At 44.8% G+C, this 20,497-nt stretch overlaps 1 protein-coding gene and 1 long non-coding RNA gene across 5 annotated transcripts in view; one reads left to right on the top strand and one right to left on the bottom strand.

The window, feature by feature from the left end:
* The window catches only part of DCLK1 (doublecortin like kinase 1), a 298,221-nt gene that overhangs the window by 231,184 nt on the left and 46,540 nt on the right, over nt 1-20,497 (top strand). Inside the window, exons 7-11 of one of the 2 annotated variants that reach the window (XM_074378069.1) lie at nt 4,775-4,859; nt 7,461-7,569; nt 14,305-14,362; nt 14,875-14,994; nt 18,895-19,041. In XM_074378069.1, coding sequence (XP_074234170.1) covers nt 4,775-4,859; nt 7,461-7,569; nt 14,305-14,362; nt 14,875-14,994; nt 18,895-19,041 — 519 coding nt within the window. Of the gene's footprint in view, nt 1-4,774; nt 4,863-7,460; nt 7,570-14,304; nt 14,363-14,874; nt 14,995-18,894; nt 19,042-20,497 lie in introns of both variants that reach the window. The other variant, XM_074378068.1, reaches the window with a different exon arrangement.
* LOC123615797 (uncharacterized) overlaps nt 10,811-20,497 on the bottom strand; it is a 46,142-nt gene continuing 36,455 nt past the window's right edge. For all 3 annotated transcript variants that reach the window (XR_012511663.1, XR_012511664.1, XR_012511665.1), the window contains one exon: nt 10,811-14,162. This is a non-coding gene — a long non-coding RNA (uncharacterized LOC123615797). The remainder of the gene's footprint in view (nt 14,163-20,497) is intronic.

Below are 20,497 nucleotides of genomic sequence, written 5' to 3'. Positions count from 1 at the left end.
CACATGACTGCCTACACCATAAACGCTAGGTTGAACATGCTATGGAGAATGCAGACAAAGGAATTTGGAAAATTTGGGAAAACTTGTGCCTTGTCTCAAATAATGGAGCCTTAATACTTATTGCAGATTGATGTCATCATCTTATTAGTCTGTACCCACTTGGAAAGTAAATAAATGTATGGTTTTTCTATATACACATAGAGTCCCTTGGATTTCAAGCTGTCTACACCAAGATTATGATTTAATTTTGTTATATGAGGTCATCTTTAGAGACTCTGTAGATCTCAAGTCAGGATCACCGAGACAACTGTTTGAGTTTGTTAAATATCTGTTGGTTGTGTTTCCTTTATAAAATTGATCAGTTGATTTCTAAATTCTCTGTTTGTCATTTTCCAAATAAATCTTAACACAGTAATAACTGTATACCAACGCAAAATGTGAAGCGGAAATAATACAGTTATCCAGACAAAGCAAGAGTTACCTGGTGAGATTTTTCTACCTTGATTAAATCAATTGGATTGATTGGATATTTTTGTGATCTTTATTCAGTGTGGACCCCAGCTGAGTGACACCATTAATACAAATGACAGGAGTAGGTCATACCACTTATATTTGAAACGGACTGTTTTTTCCTACATGGTCGATACATCTTGGTAAAATGTGGTTAGAGCTGTTATGTCAGTTTTCTCACTTACTTCAAAAAGTGTGATATGTTCTCCATCTGTTACGTGATCCCAAGCTAAATAGCTACACTTAGGATGTGTTCTTACTTCGGGCAGTGCTTTTATGAAGGTGTGCCGTAAAAGCATCCAGGTGCCAGCAACCTGTCCACCTGGTTCCCATTAAATCTGCTTGGAGGTGATGACATTTCAAATGTCACAAGACCTCTTAGAGCAGCTATTTGCATTAAATTTGAAAATAACTGTATGTTTTGCACTGTACACTTATATGCCTTACAATTAGCAAACTGACAGAAGCAAACACAAAATCTTATCACCATACATGCTATAAAATGGTTTATCTTCTCAGAAAAACCATGTAAGTAAATCGATTTCATTTATAAGCATGAAAAAATATAAGTAGGCTTTTCAGCTTCTGTAGGTCACAAATAAAGGCTGATCCACTTCACTGGATTAATTCTAAAGAACAAGAACCTACACGTTTTCCCTTTACTATTTTTACAATCCTTCAATTGGACCTATGGGCAATAATCAAAATGTTCCCACACTAAGGCAGTATGTTTAGGGTTAGCAACGAGTGTACACAAAGGGCCATGGTGATTAATGAATGACTTCAGCTGGGAGAGAGCAAAAATGTTAGGTGACAGAATCAGAATCCAAAAAAATGACAGGCTGGAAGGATATGAATGTAATAAATATGACATTACTATGAATAAATGAGAAGTCTTAGACTTGATCCAAAACACCAACCTTTCAGATATAGGATAGGGAGATCTGACACAGTGTGAGCTTAGTGTAGGCTTAAAAGTTATGTTACTGGTAAATCAGTATGATCTCAAAGTGCATTAGCATTCTATTCACAAGGAAGAACGCTCTGTCCTTCTCTGTTCTGTGCTGGTCAGGGTACACCTAGAATATTGCATGTGTTTTGAGCACCAGCATTAATCAGAGATACTGACAACTGGAAGGTCAGGGGTCATGGAACTCTGTTTTATGACCAAAGACACTGGGAATATTGACATTGAAAAAGAGAAGACACGGAAAGAGCCCAGTAGCTATTTCCAAATGTCTACAGCATCGTTGCCCTGGGAAATGAATTAGACCTGTGCGAGGTGGCTTCAGAGATGAGAACTAAGAACGAAAACTAGAAAACGTAGAGGGACATCATTCGGACATTAACCTAAGGAAGAATTTTCTTTGCCTCATTAACAGTTAGGGGGCCGTCTCAGGAAGTAATGAGTTCAGTACTGGAGATCTTTGGACAGAGGCCATTTGACCACTGGGCTGGGATTTTTGTAGTGGGAATTTGGTCTCTGTAGGTCTCTTTGGAAGTAGGGTAGAACAGATAATCTGTGAGGTCCATTTCAGTCCCTGAAATTCTTTGAATCCGTGAATGGTCATTGTCTTGGGTAAGTGTCTAATGTTAACTATCTTACTTCTTTGGGAAAAAGAAGAGATAACACCTCTGGAAATTTAATACATTTATTTTACTTTATTTGGGCATAGTAAATAAAATGATAACTTTTCATTTCAGAATTCCCTATTTGTAATTAAATGTTCTTCTTTCTGGTGCCATCAGACAGCATGGAATTTGATATGACTTGAAGTACACTCTCAAACCTAAAGTTGAAAATAAGCAATTTTAAACATAAGCAGACTTGTGTTAACCCTACTTTTTTTTCTTTTTTTCTTTTTTTCTTTTTTTTTTTTTGCCAGAGCCTAAAAATCAGGAGGGGTTCTTGTTCATAAGGCAGAGAAAACACAGCTGGCACTGTGGCAAGCATTCAGGGCATCAGACATTTGGTATTGTAAATGCAATTCATATTGAAAATGCAATTCATTAGTTGATAAGGCAGTTTAGTGAATAATACCAGCAAGTTTATAAAACATTACACCTTAAAAGATGTTTTCATATCATCTGGGTCAGAGTTCTGTATTGAGTATCTGATGTTTTTATTAAAAGAACACGATTTTGGAATTGAGTACATAAGTTGTGGACATCTTTGCTGGGAAACACGCTTCTAGTCTGTTAATTTGCGTGCTTGATTCTGAAGGAATGTGTCTTTGTATTCTAAAATCTGAAACACCATATGACAAGACAGCACCTGCCATCCCAGACCACAATGTGTCTACATTATTAAACACCATTTGTGGCGCTGCTGGAAGAAATTCAAGGACTGGAAAGCCCAGAAGAGAAGGTCTACGTTTTAGACATTTTCTTATGGCTTTTCTGCTTGGAACAGCATTACGTCTACAGCAAAAGCAACGACGCAGGGAATAAAAGATCTCCCTGTTCTGGGAGAAAACATACACCTGCCCCTCAAATGTAGTAGTGTCAATGTTTCTTTTCTCCAGACCTGGACATTGTAAATCTGCCTTGTCTCAACCTCGTATTCCAATATTATAAGTACAAGATTTTCGCAAACAAGCATCCATAAAAGTCAGCAGAGCACTCTGCTTAGAGGCTCATGCTTTTACAGTACCTTCGACAGAGTTGGTTATGACTATACAGTTAGTGTCACACCAAGGAAAAGTCTGTGTCAAGGTCACAATCTGAATTGCTCTCTCTGGCCTGACATAGGACAAGTGTGTGCTGCTGGTCACAAAGGGAGGCTGAATGAGAGAGGATGGGAAACAGCTCCAGTCACGAGGGTGATTGATGAGGGGTTCCTAGGAACTGGAAGATAAAGGGCACCCCACACAAACTAGGTGACCTTCAGGGGTGTGGTGTACTAGGGTAACCCCGAAACTTCCAGATGCGTCGCTGCTGTGAATTTAGCTTTGATCCTGATTGTGTCAACTTTGATGAACTCGTCCAATGGTGCGTGCTCTTCTTAGCACGTTGTTCTGAAATGGCCCTGCAATGACTTAAGTAGCAATTGACCAACTATCTTCATCCTTTGGGTGAGAACTAAAATCTTTGAATTTCCTATGCAATATACTGTTTGGCACAATGAAAGTATGTCAAACTTCTCTCCCCTCCTACTCTGTGCACAGTTAAGGCTGGATGGAACAGGAGGAGGTTGAAAGGAGACAGGTAAGCAGAGGAAAACTAGGTCAACTTTGCTTCTCGCCCCCTCTTCATTATTAATTCAACTACAGATGCTCTCTCCCTTCTCTCTGCTCCACAGACAGCCGGCACCACGAGCCAGGGCCGCCCCCTCACCGCCTCCTGGCTCCCATCAGGCCAACCAAATGGATAAACCCAGGGAAACAGAAGGACAATCTTTTAGGACAAGCTGTGTTCACTGTTTAGAAATAGCACTGAAATGTCCAAATTGTTTTCTCAGGGCATCGATGCAGAGATGGAAATGTTCATTGTTAAAGATACTGCCTCGTGGCTGATCACAGTGTTAAATGTTTGGTATCGTTTCATCCCGTGAGCTTTGTAATACAGTTGTTACCTGGTTTGCTCTCGTGGGTCTTGGGTCCAAATACACCAAAATTACAAAGGATTCACAAAACTTAGGTGTTCAGTCCTGTTTTTGCCTCAGGAATAAAGGTAATAATAAGGAAATATTGGTGTTCTGTAATATTTAACATGTCGATAACTTGCTGAGTGCTTATTTCTTTATCTCAAAGTGGAATTAACAAACCCACTCTTTAACCTTTCTCCAAGGATGTGGCAAAGCTGAATGTTTTTTAAAGGATATTCCATAGAAAAAGGAAGAAAAATTTTTTCTATGGTAAGAATAGGAAAAAAAAACAAAAAAGAGAGATCAGAATGACACCTTACCTGAAACCTATTTGCAGATAGACTGTGGAGGAGTGAGGTGAGGTACCTAAAATCTGCCCAACCTAAACAGCGAGCCAAAGGGTGCTGGTTTTGAAAATAAGAAATGAAAAGTCATGGAACGTCCAAGTCGAGAGTGATTAGCCAGACACAGCTAGCACCATCTATTGCTGGTTAATAGGGTGGAGGGGGGAGCTAGCCCTGACTGAATCGTGTGAGAGCGTCCCTTTCCGAGGGTTAAGCCCAACCCTTCCCTGGTGGTGGGTGCAGTTACCTCCCGAGATTCTGGGCTAGGCCCGGTACCTCGAGACTCGGGCACTCGGACCGACGATCTTTATCCTCTGTTCCTCTTCCCCCACAGAGCTCCCAGCATGGTGGCTCCTCCACTTCACTCGCGTCCACCAAAGTCTGCAGCTCGATGGATGAGAATGACGGACCTGGAGAAGGTGGTGAGCTTGGGACCTGCTGTCTGAGGAGCAGGTTCTGCTTGTACTGGGCAGAGGATGGGTTGGCTACATTTACACCGGGGGGCTGTCACTTCCCCAGCAGACTGAGCCTGAAGCAGCTCCAAAGGGTTATAGCAAGGGGATAGGACTAAATGTGGCTCCCACCAGGGACCAGTATGTACTGGGGGCAGGAAGAGGGTGTTGGCCTCATGTGGAGAAGTTCCCCACCCTCTGAGGGCATAAGCATTCTAAGAAGGCCAGCTGCTGCCCACTTTTCAAATACAAGGGGGTAATTGTTGCCTTTGTCCCAAATTCTGTTCACATTTAGAACATTAAGAACATTTTCTCTCGTGATTGACTGTAACAGCCCTGCAGAGACTCTCTAACCTAAGTGAAGTCAGTATGTGAAAGTCTGGCTTTACAGAAAGAATCGATGGCAACTGCAAAAATATTCTTTGTACCTTAAGCTAATTCACTTTAGAAAGTGGTCAGATGACCTGGATTCTAGAGTCAACTTTTTTTTTTTTTTTGCTAACAACTACCGGTTTGTTTTGGATAAGCCTCTTCTATGAAATGGAGATTGTAATACAGGACTCACCGGGGTTTTTTTTTATCAGGCTCAAATCAATTACAGGAAAGTATTTAGAAACTAAAGTAAAAACCGGTATGATCGAGCCACTGTTAAAGGATCAGTACCCCTTATTTGTTTTAAATCATATGATTAAATTTTCCCAAAAAGTGCCGTTGAGATATGTGACTTACCCAGGGATTATTTTCTGACTACCATGCAATATCAGCCTTTTTTGGTATTTCCAGAAGTATGAGATCCAGCCATTCAGAGGTCTCTTTTGTTCCAATGTATTTTATTTACCTAATGAAATGAAATGGGCCTTGACTAAGCCTTTGGCTAAGTCTTCTTAGGCAAAAGCCTAAAAGCTACGTTTTCTCAATAGTCAGGGGGGAATCCCATGCCATGTGCTCCAGCTGGGCGCCCACTGGACGGAAGGGTCGGAAGCACCTCCTTCCATTTCCCATCCAAAGTCAGGCTTGCCTCCAACAGCCAAGGATGGTTACTTTTATTATCCGTGTAGAAAAGAGCCTTAAGACCATGTCATCTGAGAGATGTTTTGTAAATTTGGGTGCTTTACAGTGGATTTGAAACTTCTCCAACTGTCTCCGGTAATAACCATGGACTAGACAAAAATCCTCAGGCTGAATCCTTCAAACAGAGGCAGAATTGTGGCTTCTTTGGGGTGAGACGACAGGCTTAGGGAGGCTAGGTTCCAGCTCTCACTTTATTCTGGAGACCACTGAGATAACTTCTAGTGGGTTAAGCGTCAAACGTCACCTATAAAGAGGTGAAGAGGCTGCACAAATGCCAGGGGCAACCGTGGCAGCAGCGAACATCCTGCATCTGTACAATGCTGTCCAGAAATTTCACCCACTCTAGGATCCAGAGTGGTGCAGATTGGAAATGATCACACAAGCAGCGTAAGTAAGGGTCCCAAAGCAGATGTCTGATGATTGTGAGTTTCCACTTCCTGTTCCCCAACCATGCAGACTAAACTAAACAAGAATACAAAAATCGCCAAGGAAGCCTATTTGCCACCTAAGGTTTTAATTTTATTTTGAGAAGAAATGTTTAGTCTCAGTTTATGATTAAAGGTCAGAAAAGGAGCACATTTAGAAAGCACACGAGGCTTCCATCACATTTTGTATTCAGGTTGCCTGAGGGAGAGCCAGGATTTAAAGCTTTAAAGCATGTAAATTTTAGAGCCCAGCTATAAAGGGCTTTTTATACCCCTAAGATGTTAAAGGTTATCCACGATATTTATGTGCCCCTAAGTGTGGCTTATTTAGTTTTATGGCCTTAGATATTTAAAGCATTATTAGGCATTTGTAAAATATTTCAAAATGCATTTTAAGGGGGGAAAATGTGTTGTGTTAGTGGCACTAACATAATTGAAACTACAAAACTGTTCTGTTCACAGACATAATAGATACTGCAATTTTAACTCAACATCTGCTACGCAGGTTGCTGGTGGGAACACTTGTCTAAAATCTGCTCATTGATATTGGGGAGGGGGAGCAATCACTGCTTAGTTCATGAGGAATTTTACGGAGGTCTCGATTTCAGGATGTAGTAAAGCTAAGTGTCCAAAGAGCAGGCATTTTTCATGCTTGTTGAATGTCAAGCAGTCCCTTACGGACGGCATTTTCCTCCAGACCTAGGAATGTCGTTTCTCTGTACACCAAGGGTATTCAGTAAACACTGTTGATCAAATTGGCATGAAATGAAAAGCAAAACTTCCTGCTCAGAATCCCCACTGCAGCAGAAAGCAGGAGTCGCTTTTACGTAGGTGGGAGCAGGCCTCATCCATTTTACATTTCCTTTTGGTTCATCATTTGTCTTGGTACAAACTGTGGATTATACAACGTCAACAGGGATGGAGGGGCTGGCCTTGCTGTACAGAAAGTGACACATTGGTTCTGAATCAGTGCCAGTCTACTCGAGGATACTTCTCAACTTCTAAACGTCTCCTTTGCACAACATCTGTGTTCCCTTTTCTACCAATAAAACCATACTAATGATTCTTTCAGAAGTGTCGGAGGAAGGCTTCCAGATTCCAGCCACAATAACAGAGCGGTATAAAGTCGGAAGGACAATAGGAGATGGAAATTTTGCTGTTGTCAAGGAATGTGTAGAGAGGTGAGAAGGGTATCATTTGCCTCGAACTTTAGAGGAAACGTTTGGCATTGTGTTTTCCAAGATCGGGTCTTTATTTGCAGTCTGTGGCACATATGGAATAGGTTAATGTCTCAAGTCCAGATGAAAAAAAAACATTTTAAAGAAAGAACAGCCCATCTAACAACAGATTTGAAAAATGTAGTGATTCCTGGGGACGATCAATAAATTAAGGACTTTGATTTTTCTTTTTAATGTACTCAGCAAAACTTTGCCAGATCTTTCAGGTAAGTCCTTTTATTTTGTTAAAAAATATATATATTGAGTAGTATTTTCTACGTTTTTTGGAGACATTTTGTAGAGGCAAGACGTTCTTATATGGGGTGTATATCTCTAACATGTACTTTAGTAAAATTAAATATAACAACTTTGGAAAGCTTTAAAGTGCCTAGGTACTGATCCCAACCAAAAAATGGCATTTAATACATTAAAGTGTTTTAAAATGAATGAGCCAGACTTTCTTATGGGACCAGAGGGAAGGATTTAGAGTGAAAGGTTTATCCCTGGGATCCTGACAGCTGATCAGGGACGGTAGCTGGCGGCTACCAGATAGAGAAGTGACAAGTGATAGTTACAGCCCCGGTTAAGGCAGCCTCCACCCCGAGTCCAGCGTCAGGATTGGAATTTGTTTCTTAAGGGGAAACTGGTCAGCCAGCAGTTTCTTCTTGGACTGGTAAGCCTGGCACTGAAGAGCCAGGGGAACTCGTCTCGCTCCTTGAGGGAGGTGTAGGCTGGCTTCCTGGGGGCTGACCTGGGGTGCGCACACTACCCCCCAACTCTGCCCCCCGAGGGGGTGTGCCCTACCCAGCTGCTTCTCAACACGCGGCGGAAAGATTGCTCCAAGCTCCCCTCCACTTCCTCTCAGAGAGGATGCCTTGCACTGGAGGTTGTACCTGCAAGACCCAGAACTTATTTTTCTCCAAGGCCTTCAACTTGGAGATGAAGATCCACGCCCACTCAGGGCTGCAAGTCTCCCAGGGCCTCAGACACCGTGAGGGGCCCGAGTTTGGCCAGTGTCCGCTGACGTGCACCCTTCACCACCTGCCCGACTGAGGCAGTGGGGCCCTCGTGCAGCTACCCTGGAGCAACGTGTCTCAGACTTCGCCCCCCAAAATATCGGCTGGGCCGAGACATTGCCGACGACAGTGCCAGTGACCCCCTAGAGCAGCCGCTTTTGGGGGGAGGCGCACGAGTAACGAGCATGGCAAACCCCTCAGGAGAGCCTGCCAGGCCCCCTGTCCCCCTCCCCTCTCGCCCACTCCCACCACGAAGCTTGTGTTACTGCCGAATACAGAAACATCCTCATGAGCTCCCTCACACCTCGCCTACAGGAACAACTGCTGTTTATGGAGCATAAACCATACAGAAGGCCCTTAACTTAGGATACTTCGTTTAATTATCATAATAATCCCACAGTATCAGTACTGTCTCCGTTTTCCATAAAGAACGCCTGGAGAAGCTGAACGCCCGAGTAAGCAAGTGCTCGGCCAGTAAGTGCTCGGCAAGGCATGGCTTCGAGCTCAGCTCCCAAACCCGCGCTTCTGGACCACTCAACTCCACTGCCTCCTGCCTCGGACAGGGGGTCTCCGTGAGGATGTGGCTTAGCTGAGCCAAAGCCACACAGGCCACATTTGTCCCTGTGCCAAGAAGACAGAAGTTAAATCGGGAAAGCCATTCCCAAGGTATAATGGATGGACATGCATGTCTGTTTATTTCATTTGTACTTTTTCTAATCGTAAATCCAACCCTTTTCGACTTAGTCTCCTCCACAGCAGAAAATCCTGGCTTTAGCAGATTGCCGTGCCCTCCGGCTGCGGGGTGTCTGGTCCCTGGCCAGTGAGCGTCATCTGCTGAGTCGGGGGGGGGGGGGCGGCGGCCGCGTGCTGTTTGTCCTGGCGAGTCCTCCCATCGCGATGGTGTCTCAGCTCCATGGTCCTGGTCTTCCCACAATAGAAACTTCTCATCTCCCCATCCCGGATTAATCTCTTTCTTTCCAGTTTGGATTGTGTTCATTTTGCATGAGTTCATATCTTGGGTCTTCTTGTATGAACTGTCAGAGCCTAAACAGAAGACAACTCCCACTGAACGAGGACATACGGCATCTGCCCTCTCGTCCCCAGAGCTCTCACGAAACGTTGTTTTAATATTTTCCAGAGGTCCAGGAAAATATAAGCGAGCTCGGAATGTTTTGAATGGCACGCACATTGCTTGCAGGGGTGCATTCTGCCGTCTTTTGAAGGATGAATGTGTATTAACAAGAGCAAGCACGTCCCTCCTCTGGTAACAATACGCTCTCGCAGGGAAGGTTTCCCCACAACAATGAAGCAACACCAGAGCTGCCCAGGCCCCCTTGCCGGGGTCCTGTGCCAGCACATCCGGTCGTGGTGGCTGCCAGGTCCTCTTCGTTTCTGCCTGTCTCCTGGTAGCACCGTCTCCAGCGAGCTTGGGAGCCCTTAGGATGTCCAAACAGAAGTTAGTGGACTTTTGAAGCTGTCCTGTGGAGCCTTTCGAGGCCCCAAAGAAAACTCGAAAAGCTGAAAAGCGCTCAGAAGAGGTCCGAGCACGGGTCAGGGGTTTACAGTGAGATGCCCTTCAGCTGTGGCTCTCTGGCTCCCTCGCTCTGTGTGGACTAATTACCGTTTGAGCCCAGGGTACCAGTGATGTGGTCGCATCACTGAATGGTGTCTCAGGTGGCTCCCAGCCTCCTCCCCGCCTGCACTGCCCACGTGTTTTAGTCTCGCAGGCATCAGCACTGGGTTAAAATGCTAGCTGCTTGTGATTCCCTCTCTCCCCCTCCACCTGTAAACCTGGAGAAGTACACAGCGAAGCGCTGGCTCTGGCGGTGAACCTAGACGGGCCCAAACCCACCTGCACGAGACAGGACTTGAGTGTCAACAACATGGATTGCATCCACCTAGAAAATCTTCAGAATTTTCGAGAACCCTGTACCTACCATTAGAAGGCATTTCCTTCTGAAGTGGGATGTGGAAGATAAGTTCATGTGAAGAGGTTTAAGGATCTCTCAGCTACCTGCCAGCATTTGTCCTGCTTTCCTTCTTAAAGGTGCTCTGGCACCTGATAACCATAAGACCCACGTTCGAATTCAAACTAAAAGTGTACTCGAGCTGTCTGACAAGACACTCGGGGATGCCTCACTTCTCTGCTTACAGAGGCTGAGATTTCGCTTTATGATGCTTACTTGGCAAACAAAGGGTGCTGTTTACTAACCCCTCTTTCCTGGTGTTGGGGGCGGGGTCTTGTCACTGTCCTAACTGCCACCAACATGTATGGAGCCCCTTCTTGGCACTTCTGGGGCTGCAGAGAGAGTCAAGACAGAGCCCCTTTGCTGGGGAACCTGACCTATGAGCGAAGGATTGCCATGGAATTCCCCAAGTGCTATAGTAGAGGAAGGCCTGAGAAGCTGCGTTTCATCTTCCACGAAATCTTTTCAAAAACCTTCAAAACAGAGCAAACAACTAAAAGCACGTTATTCCAGAGCACCCTTTCCATAAGCATTCCACCGTGCTCCCGGGCTGAGGGAAGGGGCAAGGAGGAGACTGCCCCAGGGCTGAGAGTCATTAAGTTAAACAAGAGAGCTTTCTCCAAACTATTTTTAGCACAAACCTGAAAAATTAGATTCAGTTCAAGTTGGTAAAAATCAGACATATCTCCGAGTAGTTCGAGCTCTAGCCTTGGGTCAAACTTCATGGGAAACTGACCTGACAAATTGAGTGCCCACAGACAAGGAGGAAAACAAAACTTGATTTGCTGTCGCTGCTCTGGCCGTGGCATTTGAGGTTTCTGTAATTTCATAAAAGGTCAAGCATATAATTTCAGGAACAGACAAGCAAATGGCCTGGCTGTTCACCAGCCATCCAGGTGTCTTCGAGTCTTAGCACACCATGCTGCAGACTCCTTGAGGTCAAAGACCAGGTCGCCATCCCCTCTGAAGCCACCAAAGAACCATGCTCCTAACCGCTTGCTGAATAATTACACCGACGCAGTGGTCCTCAGAGTGTAGGGGATGGAGGAAGGCAGATGCTTTATTGGAAGTTTTGTTTCTTGCCAAGTGTTTTCACTGACCTACTTAAAGCAGGCAGTGACGTTTTTATTCCTGTGGTATACGTTTAGTCCTAACACCTGTTTTTAGGCTCATTTTCCAGACTCAGCAACTTTCCTATAAATAGCACTTCCAGTAATTAAGAATTTTATTATGACTTTATAGTTCTGTCCTCAAGGAACCCAGAAAGAAAACTTGCAGTATTCATTGTGGTTGGTTCTCCACGGGGCTCACTGAGTAAAATAATATGGGTAAATCTAATTGAGTGTTTGATCCTATTGTGTAAGGTTCTGGTTCTTCAGCCCACGAGATCCTTTTTTCTAGTCAGCTCTAGGGCCACCGCGCCCCAGATCTGCTTGCATTTTCGCCTCAGCTGTAGGCTCAGGATATAACCTGATTGTTTGGTGTCGTGGGAGCCAGGACGCCCACTTGTTCCCTGGGATTCTGCTCCAGGTCTGTCTGGCTGGAGAGGAGAAATCAGACTTCCTAGTCCCCCACCAGCTCTGCTCTGAGTTTACATAGCAAAGCTTTAATGTTATTCCTTCCAGGGAAATGGAGGATCCAGTGGTAACGGGGGGGTGGGGGGGGGTGACAAAGCTAAGAAATACCCCTGCCTTCTCAGCAGCACCGCCCCACCCATTCCTTTGCGGAGGTGCTGAATGGAAGCTGTCTCTGGTTTGCCTGGGGCTGCTGGCTCTTATCAGAGCTGTCTGTCGAAGAGTCCAGATTCCCTTGCCATCAAATGAAGTATCTTAAACCAGACAGGAAACTTCTCACATCTTCTGGTCTCCGATTTGCTTTGTCATAATCTTTTAGTGATTCATGAACAGCAGAATCCAGAAATTCTTCAGCCTTTAGTTTCCTCTTGATGAAGGATTTTCAAATTTGCAAACAAACTTTTCAGAAAAGCACCTTAAAGGGACGCCGTGATCCCTCTGTGATGTGAGGAGTCCCCTGTATATGAGTAATTTCACGTTCGCATTTAAATGTCTGCTCGTACGTTTTACGTCTCGTGTTAAATATTTCATTTACCCTCTAAGCGAAGTGCTTTTTCTTCATCCCCTTCCCGCGGTACACAGCCTCTCTGAAGGTCTGGCGTTTACGTGGGGACACCTGGCACCCCAAGCCCTGCGTTTAGCCAAGGCTGACTCACACCTTCCTCCTCGGGGGGCCTAAAAAATCAACAGAGGCCCAGTGGGAGTGGCATCCTTGGGGCTCCTAGTCCATTTCTTCCTGTCACTGAGGCACTTTGGGTTCCTCTGGACACCCCACACCCCCTGCAGGAGAGCCACCCTGAGGCAGAGGGGTTGACCCCCTCCCATCTGAACCACAAAGCCCTCTAGTGGAGAAAGTAGACTTCACCGTGATGGTTTCAGTCTGGTTTTATTCACCAGATACAATTTTAACAATCTGATCAATGCTTATTAGTTTTCTACAAGCTAGTACTGTGAAGGGTCCTAGAAGTGCAGTGAAGGAAGCATTTGAGTAGTAAATGACGTGAATGGTTTCTGAAATGCCCTCGTGAAACACATTGTTAATATCTGGCCTCTTAATTTATTCGTAGGCAAATCACTCTCTTGGTCTCACTACCCAACTAGGAAATTCCCCTTTCATCCTCCAAACTGAAGATTTTAAAATCCTATTTAAAAATTTTGTTCTTAACCAGCTTCACTCCTGTTGTACTTATTTGGATCCCCCAAATTGGCCTTGATCTATAAGTAAAAAGCTAGACTCTCTTGGTTTCCCAGCAGAAATGAAATGGCAATGCTTGAGAAGTAGTGGTTTCTTAGGATTATCAAGACTGCATTGTGTCCTCTGACAATAGACCTGTCGCATTTGGCACTACAGTACCTTGGAAATGTTAACACAAGTCAGGAAGCTATTTAAAGGTGCGGTATGACTACGCTCTCCCTCCCACACCCACCGCGGAGGAGGGGCGGTGTTGGCTGGGCTGTATGTGAAGCAGAGACCCCAAGAGCTCAAAGTTCTGAGCTTCGCACTGCCATGTGGCTGTGGGAAAGTGAGTTGATTCAACTGTCACCTCCATCTCATTTCTGTCAAATGAGACAACCATCAAAGGCCCACAAGGTCACGGGATGCTCAGATAATGGCTGTGTTCCTTTCTCTACTCCTTGAGCACCTCACCCCTGAGGTCCCCAGCAGAGCGCAGGGGGCCGCACACAACACCAGTCTGAAGAGGATGAATTTGCTTCTTGAGAATTGTCAGTGTGACCGTGAGAGCCATGCTTGAGTTGGGTTGAGAACCTCAAGAGAGACTGGGAAGAAGGGCAGGAAATCACATCCGCTCTGTGTCCTGAGCACACACCAGTTCAGAGGGGAGAGCAGGGCAGGGCCACCTCGCGGGAGGAGTCACACACAGCGGCAGTAACAGCAGTCAGTGTGTTCCAAGTCCGGCAGCATTAACGGCTCAGGATGTTTCTGTGCTAGAGTGCTCGCTGTCCTCACACTTGGCCAACTCCTTCAAGTTTACGTATTTCTTTTTAAAAAGGGAAAAGAGAATCTTTTACAAAATATTTGCACCATGATGCAAGATCTACAGGGTAAGAAATTCATTCTTGATAAGATGATTCAGTAGATCTGAAATTAAGTTTATTTAAAATAAAACTTTCTCTTTGCAGGTCGACTGCCAGGGAGTATGCTCTGAAAATTATCAAGAAAAGCAAGTGTCGAGGCAAAGTATGTATAAAGCTTATTCTTATGGAAATACAGTGTTTGGTGCGGGGAGGGGGCGGATAGAAAGAAACACAGAGGTGAACTCCTAGATAAACACAGGTTCACCTGAGGAGCTGCATTTCGGTGGAATAGAATGTTATATTCTCATGAGGATATTACTTTATTCTGTAAATGTTGCTGGAATAAAAGCTAGTTCGAATGATTGGATGTTACTTCTTTTCCTTCTCTGCTTGCCTGTTTGTTCACTTCTTCTGTTACCTTTGTGACCTAAGTTTCATCCCATCCTTCTACATGTGATTATTGTAGCTTCTGAAGTTACAAACATCATCTAAGGACCTTCAACATCTTCTGGCAATTGTAGGCTATCTGAGTATCAGAATCTAAGATAAGAGTCATTGTATCTTACCAAAATACATCTCCCCTGACCTGCAAATAGTCTATAGTTTTGTCCATCTGAGTTAACGCCTCATTTATTTTGACATGTATATTGATTAAGATAACTTTTCCCTGAACAGGAGCACATGATCCAGAATGAGGTGTCTATTTTAAGAAGAGTGAAGCATCCCAATATTGTTCTTCTGATTGAAGAGATGGATGTGCCAACTGAGCTGTATCTTGTCATGGAATTAGTAAAGGTATGTATTTTAGAGAACAAAGTCAACCTATACAAGGCGCCCCACTTTCCTATATAGTAGAGCTTTCTCCTTTATGTCTTCCCAGCAGTGTTCAGTCTTATTTCCATGCACTGGTGTAATGGTTAGGAGTATTAATACTAGAATTATACTGCAAGAGTTCAAGTCCCAGCCGTGACCTAAATAGCTCCCTGACTTTGGGTATACCTCTGTGTGCCTCAGTTCCCTCCTTTGTAAAATAAGAATAATAATAGTACCTGCTAGGAGTGTCATTGTGAGGATAAGAGGGATGGCTTCTGCTATCTGTGACACAGAAAATATTGGATACATATATGATCATTGTTATCATTATAGTAGAAATTGTTCGCTTTCCCATGAACTACATCCAAAAGTATCACTCATTATTACAAAAACAAGCTTTCAACTTTTAGCGCCAATGTACAGAAAAATAGCACAGGCTTAATAATAATGTGAATAGTCTGCCACCTTTCAGTGAGTTTACAATTTCATCCTGTCACATAAAATTATGTTTTTATTCTGTTCAGTCATGGAATATAGGAATGGCCGAATGTCGATGACGGTTGAATCTGGGTGAAAAGGTGACTCACCGAATCCCTCTGCTTCCATATTTGAAATTTTCATTGATTAGAAGGTTTTAAAAATTGAATGTTTCATTTTCATGAAGTTGTTCTTTTCTCAAACCTTTTTAAAATATTTCAGAACTGTCTTCATTTTTTTGTTTGTTTTTGGGGAGGAGGTAATTAGGTTTATTTATTTATTTAATGGAAGTACTGGAAGTTGAACCCAGGACCTTGTGCATGCTAAGCATGTGCTCTACCATGGAGCTGTACCCTCCCCCCACAAGCCTTTCTATTATGTTAATCCAACTGAAGGTGTAAGTAGCTTCTTTAGTCATAAAGTGTGGTAAATTCGTCACATCACTTTCTACATCAGCTGTGTGCTGGTGAGAGTCTAGGGCCCCAGGAACCCTGTTTAGAATCACTCACCTGAGCTGGTGGTAGGAATCAGTACCCTGGAATGTGGGGTTTTCTTCTGTAAAGATTTAAGACCAGGAAAGTATTTAATCAACTAATCTGTTACTATATAAAAAAATGCTCATTCTAGGGCCTTTAAATTTTCATTATTCAGACTTACTTTGCTTTAGATCTGTTGGCCTTTTTTTTACTTAGTGGTTAGTTAATTTTGATAGATGAAGCCTGTTTTTTCCTACTTCTAGTTAAGATTTGTTTCTTTCAGAGTGAGGGCTTATTTGTAGTGACACAAAGTTACTGTCACATTTAAGAGTGAGGGGATAAAAATGCTAACCATTTATTCCAACAAAGAAAGGTCAATTTCATTTAATCAGAGGATTTTCGTATTGGCACTTTATTACCAAATCAAGTTTGGTAGTTGCCAACATTGAAAATTATACTTTCTTTAGCATCAAGAACAGTATTTTTTTGCAATGTCTTTAATTTTTAGAACAACAACTTCAGACCATTCCCACGCCCCTCTGTGTGTTATTAAAAATTAATTAGCAGCCCCCGTTACTGGCTGACTTTTGGAGAAGCTAAGACTGAGTTGAATTGGAAGATGAGACATCAGAGAGGAAAAGGCTTAAGAGTTCAGAACACATTTTGTGGGAAAGCTTAATCCGATTGTCGGTCATATGCTTGGTCAGGTAAAAGTAGCTCAGTGCCACTTAACAGCCTTTGTGAATTCTCTGGGTGACCAAGGTGGCCTCACAGGGCCAGAGCCTGCCTGCATGTCAGCGCTGGGACTCCTCAGTCCAGCCACTCGATTGTACCCTTACATGTAGTCTGACTGAGAATGGCTGTGAGGTCAGGTCTAGAAGCATCCCAAGAAGTGAAGACCTACCCAGTGCTTGGCCTGAGAGCCCCCCGAAACATCCCTCCTGAGAAGTCTAGCCCAGCCGTGCCCGTCAAACCCTGAGAGCCCCGGGGGGCCAGGGAGCGCCTGAAGCTGGAGGGCGGTCGAGGCCTCTATTCCAGAAAACAGCCAAGTGGCAGTTCTTAAGAGTGGAATTCCGTAATTATCAAGTACAGGACTTTAGACGTCTGGCTGCAGAAGTGAACACATGCACGCTTCTGTGACAGAGGAAGGGAGGCCTCGAAGGGGAGGGGGCCCTGCGGCCAGGCCCTAAGCGATCAGCAGGAGCTAGAAGCACAGAGGGAGCAGGGCGGACAGTCCAGGAAGGGGCTCTGACGGGGAGGGGTCTGGAGTGCAGCGGGGTCTGGCCTGTTTGGCTGACCAGGGAAGAAACATCCTACCTGCAGCATAAAGGTAACTGGTCGAGGTCGTGACAGGAGATGAGATTAAGCAAATTAGAGAGAAGGTTGGGGGCAGAGCAGGGAGAGCTATGGAAAAAGAAGGCTGATTTCATGAAGGGAGAAAGAAAACGTCGACGTGCTGCGTGGGAAGGTAACAGTCGGACCCAGGACGCTCTGGAGGAAGGGCCCACGGAAGCAGTGCAGCTTGTGGGCCATGTGGCCAGGATCCAGGGATGACGCAGCAGGAAGCCGCACTCAGAAGGCTGAGCGGATGGTCCAGAGGGATGTGTCCGAGGCGTGCCTTAAAGGCAGGACTGGTGGGATCTGTTGACTGCTTTGTTGAGGAGGGAGAAGAAATGAGATTACAGGACGCCTAGAGCCTGGATGACTAGGACAATGGTGGGACCTTTGCGGGGTCTCCACATACAACCACATACACAGGGCAGCCAGTCACGTGGACCACAGTCAAATCCCTGCCTCCTGGGTTGGCATGGAAACAACCTGCAAACCCGCAACAGCAGCCTTGCCTGTGACAGAAACAGAACATTGAGAAAGTGTTCATTTTGCAAAAAAAAAAAAAAAAAAAAAATCTATGTGCTTAGTTTAGGGACTGCTGAGGCTGAAGGGACAATGGGAGACATCCCCCCCCCAACCCTGAGTGAAAATTATATGGAGGGCGGGGTGGGGGAGTGGGACCTGAAAATTTTCAGCCTACAAGTGCTTATTTTGCATTTGCTATTTAAATAGAGGAACTGGGTCTCTTCGCACATTAGGTAACAGATGAACACAGTTGGCTACCAGGCTCGGCTGTTTGGTGCCTCGTGTGGAAGACGGATGCACCCGTTGTTAGTAAATCAGACCCAACTCCTCTGAAAGGGTTTCAAATAAATGAATCTAAAATTGGAGCCTAAAATCCTTGTTTCCCCGAATAATGATAAATTAGCAGGGAACAAGGGAAACAAAAGTTCTGATGCATAATGGTCCTAGAAAAACTTTCTTTGAAATTTCTCCACGCTCCTCCCTCTCTTTCTGTTTCATCTTTGGAGTGACAGTTTCTGGTCCTTTTCTCTGTTCCTAACAAAGAAGCACGTTATTGAAAAAGAAAACACTACGCCCACACCAAGAGACCTCAATCTAGAGAAGGGAGAGAAGTGTGTGTGTGCGTCTGAATTTCACGAGGCAGCAGAACATTTCGTCAAGGGTGCGGTTTGCAGTATTACCTGCTTCTCATTTGGAGAGATTTAGGACTGAGTCTGAACTTCTGCTGGCAGTTGGGATGAGGCATGTAGCACATGCCAGCAGGATACCCAGGTGTCACAATGCCTGTGCCCTAGAGACCTGGCTCCCTTTCTCCGCCTACCCTGGGAGTTTGAAGGCAGAGAGCCCTCTTTGCTCCTTCCTTTGAGCTCTGGAGGAAACGTCAGTGGCTCTCGCAGTGGAGAGAGAAATCACCAGGTCTCTGGGCCTTTGAGACGACGTGGCAGGGAGAGGCCGAGGAGCCCAGAGACCCTGCACGCATCCTTCGCTCCCTTTCTCGCGTGGCAGGCGCCTCTCCGGGTGGCCCCATTGGACCATCTGCTCATGTGCTACTTCTCCTGCTGTTCTCTCCCAGGGAGGAGACCTCTTTGATGCCATCACTTCCACTAACAAATACACTGAGCGAGATGCCAGTGGGATGCTGTACAACCTGGCCAGCGCCATCAAATACCTGCACAGCCTCAACATCGTCCACCGTGACATCAAGCCCGAGAACCTGCTGGTAAGAGGAACCCCCATGTCAGGGCGTCTGCAGTTCTGAGCGCTCATGAGTGAATATGAACATTCCTCTCTTTTTATTTTCTTTTCTATTTTCTTTCTTTCCTTAAAAAAAAAAAATTACCTTAAAGGTGAGTTTCCAGCTGGCCTTTAGTAACCAGCTGGAAACTAGTCCTTTAAATTGATCTATGAGGGTTACTGTGCTATTAGGAGCAGTTGACTTATTAGCAAATAAAAACCCGAGGTCGGGGACAGGAATGGAGCTCAGGAAATCTACAGCTGCGGTGAACCCGCGGGCCAGGCCAAGGTGGTCAGGAAGAGCATTTACACTTATATTATTTATCGACTGCACTTTTCTGTTAGAAAGCTTTTCCTTGGGAAAAAGGAATGGAAGGCCTTTTAGACTTTGTCTTAGTTTCCCAAATTACATCCCAATAATGCGATCTCGAAGCTAGGAGAATAACTCATTGTGCGTTTTCAAGACACCAGCCCCTCGGCATAAAAGTAATCATGATGAAGGCTGACTTTAAAAATTGGAGACATTCATATTCCCCTTTAGGACTGTTTGGTTTGCTTTGCGCCAACTCCAGATCTCTGGAGAAACATCGAGAGTTCTCCACATGAGCAAATGAGATGCTCCCCTAGTCCTGTTGTTAAGGAAACCATACTGGGAAGAAGTGAGATAGAGACTGGGCATCGGGGAGCTGTCATTAATGAATATGGGAGTGACATAAATTTTGCTGGCTATTCAGGCTGGAAGTTTAATGAAATATATTCAGTTTCTCTCCCCAAGATGGGAGTTCTTCTTTGGCTTTTATTATCCACCCCCCAAGAGTCACGTATTATATATGACTGTTAGTTTGTCCATCACTGGAAATCTGGGAAAAGTGAGGATTCTCTCAAGCAGTGTTTCTCCAAGGGTGGTCCAAAGACTCCCTGCATCAGAATTACTCCCAGATGCCTGTTAGAAATGCAAATTTCCAAATCAGAATCTGGTGACTGGTGACAGGGTGCAGAGCTGCAGGGCAGCCAGCTCCCCACATGGTCCAAACGAACACTGAAGTTTAAAAGCAGACGAACGACCCAACTTCCACTACCCATAAAGTCCGCTGAGATCTGCGGTACTGGAGAGCCACCTGCTCAAGACTTGACACTTAGCATCTCATTTCATCCTCACAACAGCCACGTAGGGTGAGTTCTATGACCCCCAGGTAAGGAGACTGGGTGCCTAGAGTTGAAAGACCCACTCAAGGCCATCACAGCTCTTACGTGGGAGAGCCAAGGTCTCAACCTAGCTGTGCCCCACTCCAAAGCCCGAAGTTTTAACCTCTGGACTACATAAAGCTGTGAATCAGGGAGAGAGGTTTGCTGCCTGGTTGCTGTGCACCAGGTACAGAGAGACATTTGCCTTCATGGAGCGACATTCAAGTAGGAAAAACAGGCATTCAGGAAATAAAGGC

The sequence above is a fragment of the Camelus bactrianus genome, chromosome 14, assembly GCF_048773025.1.
Source record: "Camelus bactrianus isolate YW-2024 breed Bactrian camel chromosome 14, ASM4877302v1, whole genome shotgun sequence".
Lineage (NCBI taxonomy): Eukaryota > Metazoa > Chordata > Mammalia > Artiodactyla > Camelidae > Camelus > Camelus bactrianus.
The sequence above is the reverse complement of the archived record's forward strand: the minus strand, read 5'-3'. Positions and strand labels throughout refer to the sequence as shown.